Source organism: Protobothrops mucrosquamatus, unplaced genomic scaffold (assembly GCF_001527695.2).
Source record: "Protobothrops mucrosquamatus isolate PMUCROS unplaced genomic scaffold, P.Mucros_1.0 scaffold1613, whole genome shotgun sequence".
Taxonomy (NCBI): domain Eukaryota; kingdom Metazoa; phylum Chordata; class Lepidosauria; order Squamata; family Viperidae; genus Protobothrops; species Protobothrops mucrosquamatus.
Genome location: NW_015387775.1, coordinates 109600 through 122431, shown reverse-complemented (window position 1 = coordinate 122431; position 12832 = coordinate 109600). Strand labels below are relative to the sequence as shown.

Sequence of the window (12832 nt, the reverse complement as noted above, 5' to 3'; positions counted from 1 at the left end):
TATTCCTGGAGGAGTGGGAATATGATTGCAGATTCCAACCACAGAAATAGAAACAGCTGAATACAAAGCTACACTTTCTTTATAGTTAACTTAATTTAAATACTACAAATTAAACATTGGTAAACTTACTGAATTAGTGAAATGATGCTAGCATTGCATTCCAGTACTTCAGTAGGTTTATTGATGATTAATTGTTAATAAAGTTGATTGTGTTTTTGCTAACAAAATAATGTTCTTGCCAGCATTTGGGATGTTTTTTTCCTTCCAAGCAGGTGGTTCCTTTACATTGGCAAGCAGAAATTCCATTATGCAGTTAAGAGACCATGTTTTAAAATACGGGAATATGTGTGTGTGTGTATGTGTGTGTGTGTGTGTGTGTGTGCATATATATTTGAATGCTTTGTTAACTACAAGTTTTGTTTGTTCACAGTGAATTAAATGCCAAATCAAAAGAGCTGCAAATCAACATTGTGGAAAATGGGGAGTTGGATGGTAAGTATTGTAGAGACTTATTCTTTCCAAAGAGGTGCTTTAACTTATCTTCTGTGTTTGTAAAACTGAGGAGAATGCCCAATGAGTGCAGCAGGAGAAACTGTTGAATACCATAGAAACCCAGGTGTCATTTCTCCAGCTATTCTTTCCTCAGTGATCACTGAGCAAACAGTGAAACCCGAGATCTTGTTTAACTATCTAATGACTAACCCGTTTAGCTTCAGAAAAAAGAGGATCATCCAGCCATTAAATACCACAAGGTCACAACTATTTAGCACAGTGGTTCTCAACCTTTTTAATGCCGCGACCCCCAACTGGTCGTAAGTCGGGGACTAAACCGGTCGTAAGTCGAGGACTAAACCGGTCGTAAGTCAAGGACTACCCAACCGGTCGTAAGTCGAGGACTTTCCCTGCCTGGGAGCGCCGCACATGCGTGGTTCCACCCCCTGCACTGGCCGAGGCGTAGCTGGCAAGCGGCAGAGACGGAGCAGGCCGAACACCAGCTGGCCCAGCTCAAGGGAGGTAAGGCACCCGCCGGAAAAGGGGAAAAAAAATGGCGGACAGCCTTGCTTGGCGACCCCCGTGAAATGGTCGATCGACCCCAAATGGGGTCGCGACCCATAGGTTGAGAACCGCTGATTTAGCAGATTTATATGGCTGCAAATCATAATGAGGTAACTCTGAGCAACTTACAAAAATATAATAAAAGCCACAAGGAAACACCAAATTAAAAATAAATGAGGCTTCTCTTGTGTGTGTGACTAACAGTAAAAAAAAAGCAAAACACATATGCTGCCCTCTATTATTATCCTAGCCCTAATACTTGAGGAAAAGGCCTTCAAGGCTTTCCAGAAAGTCAACAGATTCAGGGCTGTCTGGATCTCGGGAAGGAGGCTATTCCATGGGACAAGCATAATGACAGAGAAGCATCCTTGGTCCTACTGTGGTGGCGCAGTGGTTAGAATGCAGCACTGCAGGCTAACTCACTGCTCACTCCAGGAGTTCGATTCTGAATGGCTCAAGGTTGACTCAGCCTTCCATTCTTCCGGGGTCGGCTTAATGAGGACCCAGATTGTTGAGGGCAACATGCTGACTCTGTAACTTGCTTACAGAGGGCTGTAAAGCATTATGAAGCGGTATATAATAGCTATTGTTTCACAAAGCGGTCCTGACAGCTGAGGAGAAATGAACAAAAACCACTGGGGTAACTAGTAACCACTAGTAACTTGACCTTATGCAATGCAAGGCTTTACAAATGACAAACAGAATCTTGAATTGCACCCAGAAGCCTATATAGAACATGGGCAAAGATGTATAACTGAACATGCTGTTGATTCTCTGCCAATAGATTCCTCGTCAATTGTTTCATATACTGTAGATGTTAAATTGGAAATTAGGCCTCAGGAACTTGCAAAATAGGATTAGGGCTGGTCCTCTCTGCCCCACCAGAACCGGAACCAATTTAAAAAGAGGAGAACCATCATAAAACTGTGCTCTGCACTTCCAGCTTCCTAAGTCTGTTCAGAAGGATACCATACTCAATGATACTGAAGACTGTTGAGGGATCAAGGAGGCCTAGTACAGATGCACTGCCCCATCGCAAGCCTGCAGAGATTATCCATTAAGTGACCCTGATAGTATGGCTTGATACCCAAATGAAAATAATCCTGGAAATCTGTTTCTTTCATGCCCCTTTGAAGCTGCAAAGACTACCACCATCTCAATAATCTCTAAAAAGAAAAGATTGAAGATTGGACAAAAGTTTTCCGGTATTGTTGAATGTCCTCTTGAGGAGAGGATGAACCATCACTTTCTTTAAAAGAGGTGGAACATGTCTCCAAGGTGGCCTTAACCAATCAGGAGGGATATGGGTCTAAACATAAATGGCAGGACTCAGAGCCCCAATATCTACTTCCTGAGTGATTTCCTTATGAAGTCATAAATGGTACAGTGGAAATAGTAACTTCTTTTTTGCTTTACTTTCAAGATAATTATATTTTTTAATATAATATGTCCCAAAATATTTAAAGCTTGTTCTCAGCATAATTTTCAGTACTGAAAATTTTAATAAATTGCTTCTGTTTTATTCAGGTGACTCTTCTGTTTCTGCTAGTGTTCCTTTGGATTTATTCAGGAAACAGCCTTCTGGACTGCAAAGTTTTGCATTAAACAGCCAAATCAGCAATAATAGCTCTGCAATAGGATCTGTCTCTGCAGAGGTACAAAGTTTAAAATTACCTGAATTTTCTTTTCTTGAATATATCCTGACCCAACTCATTTGAGTCATTATGCATACAATGGTAAAATGTAGACACAACAGTAAAGTTACCCCCATCTCAAGCCCATCAGAGGCCATCTGTTTGTACATGATTTTTTTTTTTTTAAAAAAAAGAGTGCGACTATGTTGACTCTTACAGGTTTTTGGAATTCTTTTCCCCATAAAATAGAAGATATATGTTCAACTATCCTTATTTTAAGATGCCAAGTAAACTTCTCTTTCTTTAGTTCTTATACATAGAACCTTCAGAAGCAAAATCACTGCAGGTTCCTGCCAAGCTTCCTGTTGCAAAAGTAGAAAAGGATCGAACTGTGATGCCCTGTGGGACTGTGGTCACTACTGTAACTGCTGTGAAAGCCAAGACTTTAGTGGAAGGGAGATCATCTATTCTGCACTCAGGTGAGAATCCAAGAGGAAGTCTACCTTGCTCTAAGAACTTGACCTTTTAAGACAAATTTGTAAGATGAAAGACAGGATACAACTTGGATTGACTCATTACTTTTCAAACCTATTTGGCTGTGGAACGTTCTGGGACTGAAGATACTGAGAGATAACATGCATGCTAGTTCTTAAAAAGGAGGATATTTTTTTTAGAATGAAAAAAGTGATTCGATTACTTTAATTATGTAATTTTAAAAATGTTCAACCTTTGAATCAATTAAAAATAGTAATGAACCTTAAATAGCCTTACATTTTACCTTGTAACAACCACTTCGCTTCTGCATATAAAAGAAGTGATTGATTACTTCTTTCTTTCTTTGCACAAAAGATTTTTAATGGGATTAGTGTTTTGGCTTCTGCGCTTGCTTCTTTCACACTGTGAAAATCCTGTTTCACATAAATGCAGTGAACAAAAAGGAGGAATCATGTTTCTTTGTTTTGTGCACCTATTTGCAAAATCTTGCAAGTTAAACATTGGAAAAAATAGGCTTCAGATGATTAAGCAAAATCCAACATCATTCAGTTTCTTTGCTAATTCTGTTTGGGAGAGTTGCCCAACACCTCAGGCAAATCTTCAAGGCACATGGAAGATTGCAGAAGAGAGAAAGATTTCCCTTCCTGCTTCATTAATGATTAACTCTGCAGGTAAAATTATATTGCAGTAATAAATAAAATACAGGAGTACAGTGGTAGCTAGTAGTAGTAATAAGCTAGTTATTACTTCTGATACATAAGTCTAAATCCGTTCCAAGCATGATAGTAAATTAACTATGCTGTACAAAACAAACAGATGTTACATGTTGTACTGTGAATGTTGCTTCAAAACAAAAATAAGAGTGAAAATTCTGTGCTATGAGAAAGAATTACAAACAGTAACTCTGTGGTCTGACTGTCTTATAAATGGTTATCTGTCTCTTGAATTTCCAGACAGTATATGTTCGTATCCCAGAAAGCATAATTTTTAAAAAAACCTGAAATGAAGTAGATGATAGATTGGAATCATACATTACAGTAGCAATAATTTGCTTAATTGTGGTTTGTTGAATGAACCACCATATGCACATCATGCTGTATATATTTCAATAAATGGATTCATACACTGCTTTAAGCTAAGCAAACAATCAGCAATATGGCTTAGTATAGTAACTGATCAGATCTATGTATTTAATATATTATCCATTTGCAAAAGGTGAATGTTTTGCTGGGTTTGTCTTTTGTAATGTATAAATGAAACAATAATCAAGCTGTTTTATCTAACAGTTTCACCAGTTCAAAGTCCTGCTAAACTGAAAAGGATTGAAAAGGATTTATCAATTCAAGCAATCCATTGTCAGAATGTTTCAGTAAGCAAGGCTTTATCTTCCTCAGATACTGGTGAGTTTGTGTTTTCTTTAGAGAGGCATGGGACAATCTTCAGACAGTGGGACTCTAATAAACTGATATCAAGCAAACATTCAGCTTGCATGTGATGGTTTTTAGGGTCAGTTTTACAACTGATTTTGAATTGTAAGACACTAGGTTAAGTTATTTCCCCCTTCCAAAAAAAATGCCTGTTTGATACGATGACTTACTTCATACAGAATAATGATAAGCCCGATTTCCATGTCTGCCATACGTGCCAAGGTGAACAATAATACTTAAACTTAACAAAGGCATAGAAATTGAGCAATTTGAATTGGAAAGGAATATCTAGCGGTTCATTCTTGCTTTTATGAAGAAAACATGCTAAAAGTTCACTGCATTTTCTACCACGTCATAATCTTCCACTAAGAGAGTTATAGTTATGATAATGCCATAGGAAATATAAAATATCAGTGGGTATCTTCTATGAAATATTAAGAAAGTACTACTACTCCAATCTGCTCCTTTGACAAATAAAGAGGTTCTGTGGGATTTCTCCTGAATTTGTCATGTGCTAATTTTTTTTCTTTTAAACAGATTATGATATGTCATAAAGACAGGAATTTCTGCCTCTATTTCTAATTATTTCTTACATGTTTTGAGCTACTAATCACACTGAAATCAGGGAGTAATAATAAATGCATTGATTGTATATATTCCTCTTTATCGGTGTTTTAAAAAAGGAAAAACTACAGAAAAACATGCATTCCATTTCAATGAGTGCTGCTTCTAATCACTGGTATTTAGTTACAAGAAACCGGTTGATAGAACCTGAAAAGCAAATCTGCCTCTGAAATACTTAGGACTAATTTGATATGAAGTTGTTTATCACATAACCTATACCAGTGATGGCGAACCTTTTAGAGCCTGAGTGCCCAAACTGCAAACCAAAACCCACTTATTTATCGCCAGGTGCCAGGTGGGCGTGGCCCATTGGGTGTGCGTGGCTGTGGTCATGGCAGAGTGGTTGGGTGTGGCCAAGGTGGGCGTGATCACCTCGATGTTGCTCGTGGGGAGGGACGCCTGTGGGGGCCGGGCAGATTTGAAGGAGATTCAGGGGGTCACTGGGATGTGGGGCGGTGGGCAGGAGGCTCGTCCTGCGAGGTGAGGCGAGGCAGGGGTGCCATTGTCACAGGGCAAGGTGAGGCAGGGGCCGGGGCAGCTGCTGCTTGACACCATCGGCCCCCGCACACAGAGGCCAGCGAGCGCATGGGTGCTGGGATGCATCCAGCCACATGGGACCTTGGCGAGTTAGCGGGCGGCTGGTTGAAGAGGGATGGTTGCCATCTCCAGGGCATGGCGCGCGTGCCCACAGAGAGGGCTCCGAGTGCCGCCTCTGGCACGCGTGCCATAGGTTCGCCACCACTGACCTATACTATTCAAATAATGTATTTTGATTACATGTATATTTAAACTTTGAATTAAATATTGATGAAATGCAAGCAAAATTCTCAGAACTGTTTCTTGAAATGCAAAGCAATGGAAAAATATTGGTTTAGTTTTTAAAGTATTGAATTTTAATTTATACAAAACAATACCTTTCTACTAGGGCATTTATTTATGCTTGATTCTGTATTGTGCACTTTATTATTTTATCTAGTCATTTTTCTTATTTATGTATTTATTTTGGCAGAGTTACTGGTGTTGAATGGCACAGATCCTGTGGCTGAAGTAGCCATTCAACAGCTCAGTGAATCTGCAAAGCAAAAGTTCAAATCTCCCAGAAAAAAAAGCACCATCATAATATCAGGGATTTCAAAGGTACAAAATAATCATGACTGTTTTTTATTTAATGAATTCAAGACCAGGTATTTTTTCTACTAAAATTTCTTTAAAAAAAACTCCCCACTGGGTTTATATGCTATTTTGAAGTTGAATGTTTAGACTAAGACATGGTTTCCCAGAGAAGAAAAGACATTTCTTCTGAATACTGCAAGCGTCAGAAATATTACATTAATTGTTGCTAAAGCTTTTCATGTCATGGAGTAAAAACAAAAACAATAATTTGTGCTTCTCTGTATGATACTTAGGGTAAAAATAATGGTCATTAGAATCAGGCAGTGTATAAATGTAATGAGTTAATTAATTAAAATTTGTCTAGAAGTGAAGAAGAAGTATTTTTTTCAGGCCTGTATAAACCAGTTTCTAATTTTGTTATTGAAATATGTGATGTAATACCCATGGCAGTTTGGTGACATTAAAGATATTCCCGGCAGTGATTGGCTACTACTGTCAAAAATATCCTGGCTTCTGAAAGAATAATGTCTCTAGTAGAATTAGTGTCACAGAAGGAAATGATCACCTCATACACTTTGGATGCTTCTGGATTGAAAGGATTAGCCAGCTATAAACTGTTGCCTAGGGGACGCCCGAATATGTTAACAACATACATTCTTTGGGGAGGCTCCTTTCATGTCATATGTATAGTATACCTGCTCCTTATGTCCTGACCAGTGTACACTTGAGGACCTCATGGCAGTGCAACAAAACATAATACTGCTAGTTCCTGGGCAAGACTTGTTTAATTTGTACATATTTTAATCTTGTATTTTATATTAAAAAAATGATGTTGTATAGTATGACTTAATTTAATTGTGATGCTTCTGACACAAATAAACAAAGTAGAATTAGTTCAAACATACCAGGTTTTGTGCTGGATATGAAAGGATAATTTGGCCTTGGAAATTTTTCATAGGAGTAGCTACATGAACATAAATTAGAAGAGATCCCAAGTTGCACTACACTAAGACATGTAGAGCCCAAATATGGATATTTAAAAGACGAGAATGGGCAATGAATTCAGAAATGAGTGTGTATGACAAAAGATGTGGGGAAGAAGAAAAGGCCATTGAAGAAAGAGAGGAGACGGGTGGCTAAAGCTGAGAACCAAAGGAGAAATGATCCTGGGCAAAATGTTAGGTAGGCCCTAGAGAGAAAAGGGTCACATGCTGTGGACGAGAAGGAAAAGAACAGGGGAAAATGCTTAAAGAGGCAAGAGCCAATTCCTAAGAGATGCTGTACCATTTGATGGTTTATACAAGAAGACCAAGAAATCAAGCAGATTTTAACCACTTCTATTTCATCCCCCAGTGACTAAAGATCTATGGGTGTGTATTTCCAAATAGGCTCCCTGCCCCATTATATATGATTTTATAAAAGAAATATTTGTATTAAATTTTACTTTAAAAGTTATTTTAAACAGTAGGAAGAACATAGGGAAAAATAAACATGGTTATGAAATTAAAGGAAGCCCACTTTTTATATCCACAGCATGTCCAAGTGTGTGTGATGGAACATTGCCACAAATATCTAAGCATATCTAAAAATTATTTTTGATCCTAATTTTATTCCAAACTAATAGTGTTCTGGCTGCGGTATTTGTTTTTCATATTTCAGACTAATTTATCTCAGGACAGCAAAACTGCACTCATGATGGACTATGCAGCAGCCATGGATGGCTCCTGTAGACAAGATGATACTTTTAGCGTTGAAGGGTGTCTTGCACAATCCCCTTCAGATGAAACAGTATCACTAGCTGCCTCTCAAACGATATCTGCCCTTGAAGAACCCCAGGAACACAGCCATGGTGCATGGACCTTAGATGACAGTCGCCATCAATGGCACAACAATGCACTACTAGACCAAGACTGTGATAAGATATCAGGGAGCTCTGTAAGCATCTCAGAATCTGAAACTGTGAAGAAGTCCAAAGGTATGAACCTTTTCTCTTAAAGGGGTATCAATGGTATAGCCTTCTCCAGTTAGGCATTTTCTAAAACAGGGGTGGGGAATTGTGGCCCTTTTTTGACTTGTGGACTTCAACCCCCAGAATTCCCAAGGCAGCTATGCTGGCTCAGGAATTCTGAGAGTTGAAGTCCACAAGTCATAAAGGGGCCACAGTTCCCCACGTCTGTTCTAGGCATCTTTTGGAATTCCAGTCCAAACCTTTTTAGAGTGCCAGAAGCTGCTCTAATCACTCTTGTGTTTAAAGGGAAGGCAATATTATTGAGCTTTGGGCACACTTAGAAAATGTATAGCATATCACTGTGTGTGTGTGTCTCACATCGGGGTTGTGAATGGGGATTAGAAGAAAGCTGGTGGTACTTCTTGCCAGTTCCTCTTGTACTTTACTTTTTTTCCTCCCAAAGTTTGGTAACTCTTGGCATACTTTTGAAAATAAAATAGTAACTCTATGTTGTTCAAAATATGCAAATAAAGTTTTTTGAGGTAGTGATGCTAAGCAAAGCTGTTATTGGTTTTCCTTGTACTGTAGTTTTAATTCTGATTATTTTTGACATATTTTGAAGAAAAGTCTGCTCAATATAAAAAAATTGTACATTTAATTTATGGAATGTTTAATTTAAAATCATAATTTTATATTTGCTGAATATCTACCAACATATTTGTACCATCACACATAGAAACATTTGATGTCTTGTTCCTTCTTCCAATAGGATAATGCAGTTTCCTTTTCTATTTCTCCTTTGTTCCCTATTTAGTCCCAAAAGATTGAATATATTTGAATACATTATAGACCCAAAAAATCTGAAATTATTTCTAGACTTAATTGCTACTAAAGTACTTACTTGAAGTTTAATTTAAAACGAGTAATTAGTAAAAACAAACTTAATAAAAGTGAGCCAGAATTGCATTTATTTTCTAATAGTAGCAAAAACCTGATGAGCAGATTTGAAGTAAAACCTATTCATTCAGTTTAGCTGGTTTACTGGGGGGGGGGGGAAGGAGGCAGAGAGGGAGAGAGAGAGGGAGAGATAATGCTTTAACTTTTCTTGTTGAAATCTGAGCCAATTCAATCTGTTTTCTTTTATCTGGATTTTATCCATGTTTTTCTATTCGCTGATTCAGCAAGTCTATGTTATTTCTTTCCCAAGAGATAACTGAGAAATCGTTACTATTTGAAAATTTGTTTTCTCTTACATCAAGGAAATTTCCTATGGAAAACCTCTTTCTTGTTCTGCATAGTCATCACTAATAAGAAATGGCTAACATTTTTAGCACAAAAGGGACACTTGTAGGAAATCACCAATATATAATATATATAATTGTGTTTTCAGCTATTTTCTCTCAAACTCCCAACTATCAGAGTGATTTAAGGACTCATTTGATGCATTTCAATAAGCATATCAAATATAAAGATAAACTTCTCTTGACATGTTTCAGTTTGCTACATCTGAGGGAGATCCACAGGCATATGAAATATTATGGTGATATAACTAGAAGTCTTTTAAGAACACCACTATTTCAGTCTTAGTTCCTCTTCTCTGAGATTAATGACTTAATGATTAATGATTTCCTGTGGTTCAGGAAACCCTGGGGGTCTGCAAGGTTAATGTGGATTGTTCCTGGCATTTTGGTATCTAAAATATTTCTGTTGTTAAAATGTATACTGTATATCAGTGTTTCTCAACCTTGGTAGTTGGAAGATGTGTAGACTTCAACTCCCAGAATTCCCCATCAGTTATACTAAGTCTGGGAGTTAAAGTCCACACATCTTCAAATCGCCAAGGTTGAGAAACATTACTGTATATTATGAATTTGTCATTGTAAGCTCAAAATTTTACCAGTTTCAGGTGGGAGCCTAATGTTCTGAGATTTCAGATTTTTAAAAAAAAAAAAAAAAAAAACCTTAAATTTGAGGGTCCTGCAGATACTATAACTATCAGGTACACATGAAAAGGGGTGTACCATGTCTGTAGCTCCTGCCTTTTGTTGTGGTGCTCAGAAACATTAAGTTATAGAGCACTCAGTTGCCATAGTTTAGGGAACTTCAGTGTTTCAAATAAAGTTGATTTGTGAAGCTAACTATATATTTTCATTGTTGCAGGTGGAATATTAAAAAAGAGTGCAAAGTTATTTTTTCTTCGAAGACACCATAAAAAAGACCCAGGAATGAGCCAATCACATAATGATCTCTCCTACCTACAGCAACCCAGATCTGATGGTACTCAAAAGAAAGGAGGAACCTTAACACGAATTCTAAACAAGAAAACTATTTTTAAGAGCAAAACCAAACTAAATGGCTCATCAGTTGGACCACATGCATAAAGTCTAGAACCTGCCAAATTATATTAGCTGCACATGACCAATTGTTTACAGAAAAATGAACTACCATATAGTTTATGAGGTTTACTAGCAAGGTGATTCACAGAAGATAATAAAGCATAATTAGGGAATAATTGGAGTTAGAACTATGGTTATTAAACTGTAGAGAATAATTCATATTTATTTGGAAAATTAGCTAATTTAATTCAGTAGGCTTTAGTCTAAAATATAATTTCTAAAAATCAGGTTTAAAATATGTTTTTGCTTGAAATTCAAATATAGCTGAGAGTTACAATGAAAAACTATTGCATTAATACATATCTGTAGTGGTTGCATTTTTAAAGAGCCACAATGCAAATTTTAAATGAGCTATTGTGCCTGCAGGAAAATGGAAACAATAAATTGTGATAAGGGTTGATTGATTTAAGAAAATTGTAGGAGAGATCTATAGGAGTCTATGAGATCCAAAAATCATACGGAGTCTGGGTTCACTTTTGCAGACTAACACATGTTATTAATATGCATAAGCTTTCATGAACTTTATGAAGGCTGATGAAATAAACTGCAGCTCATGAAAGTGTATACCTTTTAATGAAATCTGAAAACATGCTACCATATTCCTTCAGATTTATGATCTGGGAAATATTTTACTGTGCAATTGTATGTTTGTGCACACATGTGTATATGTATGCACTTGTGTGTATATGTATAGGAATAATTCGCATAAAATTTCAGCCTTAACATGTTTCTAGAGAGAAAATAAAATATTGAATTGGGAAATCTGATACAGTTGTTGTTAAATAAATATAAAATGGTATTGCTTCTGATAGATGCTAGTAATTCAAACTGGTAATTTATATAAATACTTATTAGGAATCTAATTTTTTTTGTTCTGTAGATATCCTTTTAGTCTCTAGGATAATGAGCCCACAGATTACTGAAGCTTACTTTTCTTACTTCCACAATACTTGGAAACAACATTGCCAATATTGCAATGTGCCTTGGAAATCCTAAAATACAGTATATTAATACTTTAATAGCAGCATATTGACAGGCAGGGCTTTTTTTCTCATAGAACGCCCAGAACGGAGTTCCGGCACCTTTTTTGGATGGAACCTTGTAGGGTAGACAAGGCAGGTTGTATGACATGTGTGAGTTCCGGCACCTTTTTTTTTTTTTTTTTTTAGAAAAAAAGCACTGCTGACAGGTAACATTAGAACATTAGAGTGCAATCTTTTTCAGTTTCAACTATTATATTTCTGTTTTGACACAAATTGCTTATTTGAAAAAAATAAGGGGACGTGTTCCCCATTTCTTTATATTCAATATTATAACTTGCTCATTTAAAAAAGTGTATTTCTGTCTATCTTACCAAACATTACGTATTCTGACTCAGTGGGGATTTGTTGTGGAATATGTGGCTTGATTGTAGATCCTAGAATCAAGTTCTATATTGCATTTATTCAGGGTAAATCTGGTGCCAGTTTCATCACTGTGATTTAAATCAATAAATGAAGAGGATTCATAGAAATGAGGTTGCTCCTCCTGTGGATCAATGATTTGCATAAACTGCAGTAATGATGTTAAGAATACAGTCTATTGAAGTCCAACATACAAAAGAACATTACTGAAATGAAACAGCAATTTCTGGAAAGTTATGCAAATTCTAATTTTTGTAATGACAGCATATTATAAACTGACTGCTACGGGGTTATCTATATGAAATGCTTTATTTTCACAGTAAGTGCAGGTTATCCTTGCTTAACAACCCTAACTGGGACCAGAATTTCCGTTCAGTGTCATAACTTCAAACAGTCACTGAATAAATGGTTGTTAAGCAAGGACTACCTATGCTATGATTATCTTAGACACATATCTTTGGATGTAAACTTGCTTCCATGTACCTGGAGTTAGAATCAGTTTGCATGACATTCCGTCTTGTCTTTTTAAAAAATTGTATAGCTTTATGTTGGCACAGGACTTGTTCTGTGACTCTTACAAATACTTGAACGCATTTAAAACTGTTATTTGAATGACTCAAAACTATGTTGCTGGATTTTAAAGAAAAGTACCAAAGGTATGTCACGTGGTTTGTGATTTTTATCTTAATCGCTATAATAGAAATGAGTAGGAATAGCACTTAGACTTATATACTGT

The 12832-nt window shown here is 36.8% G+C and overlaps 1 protein-coding gene across 1 annotated transcript in view; it reads left to right on the top strand.

Annotated features, from left to right (window-relative positions):
• Positions 1–11437, top strand: part of C2CD2 (C2 calcium dependent domain containing 2) — a 23453-nt gene extending 12016 nt beyond the window's left edge. Inside the window, exons 7-13 of the mRNA XM_015822586.1 lie at positions 431–492; positions 2584–2711; positions 2998–3169; positions 4472–4585; positions 6246–6373; positions 8009–8324; positions 10458–11437. Of these exons, the coding sequence (XP_015678072.1) occupies positions 431–492; positions 2584–2711; positions 2998–3169; positions 4472–4585; positions 6246–6373; positions 8009–8324; positions 10458–10678 (1141 nt within the window). The 3' untranslated portion in view covers positions 10679–11437. The remainder of the gene's footprint in view (positions 1–430; positions 493–2583; positions 2712–2997; positions 3170–4471; positions 4586–6245; positions 6374–8008; positions 8325–10457) is intronic.
• Positions 11438–12832: the final 1395 nt, after the last annotated feature.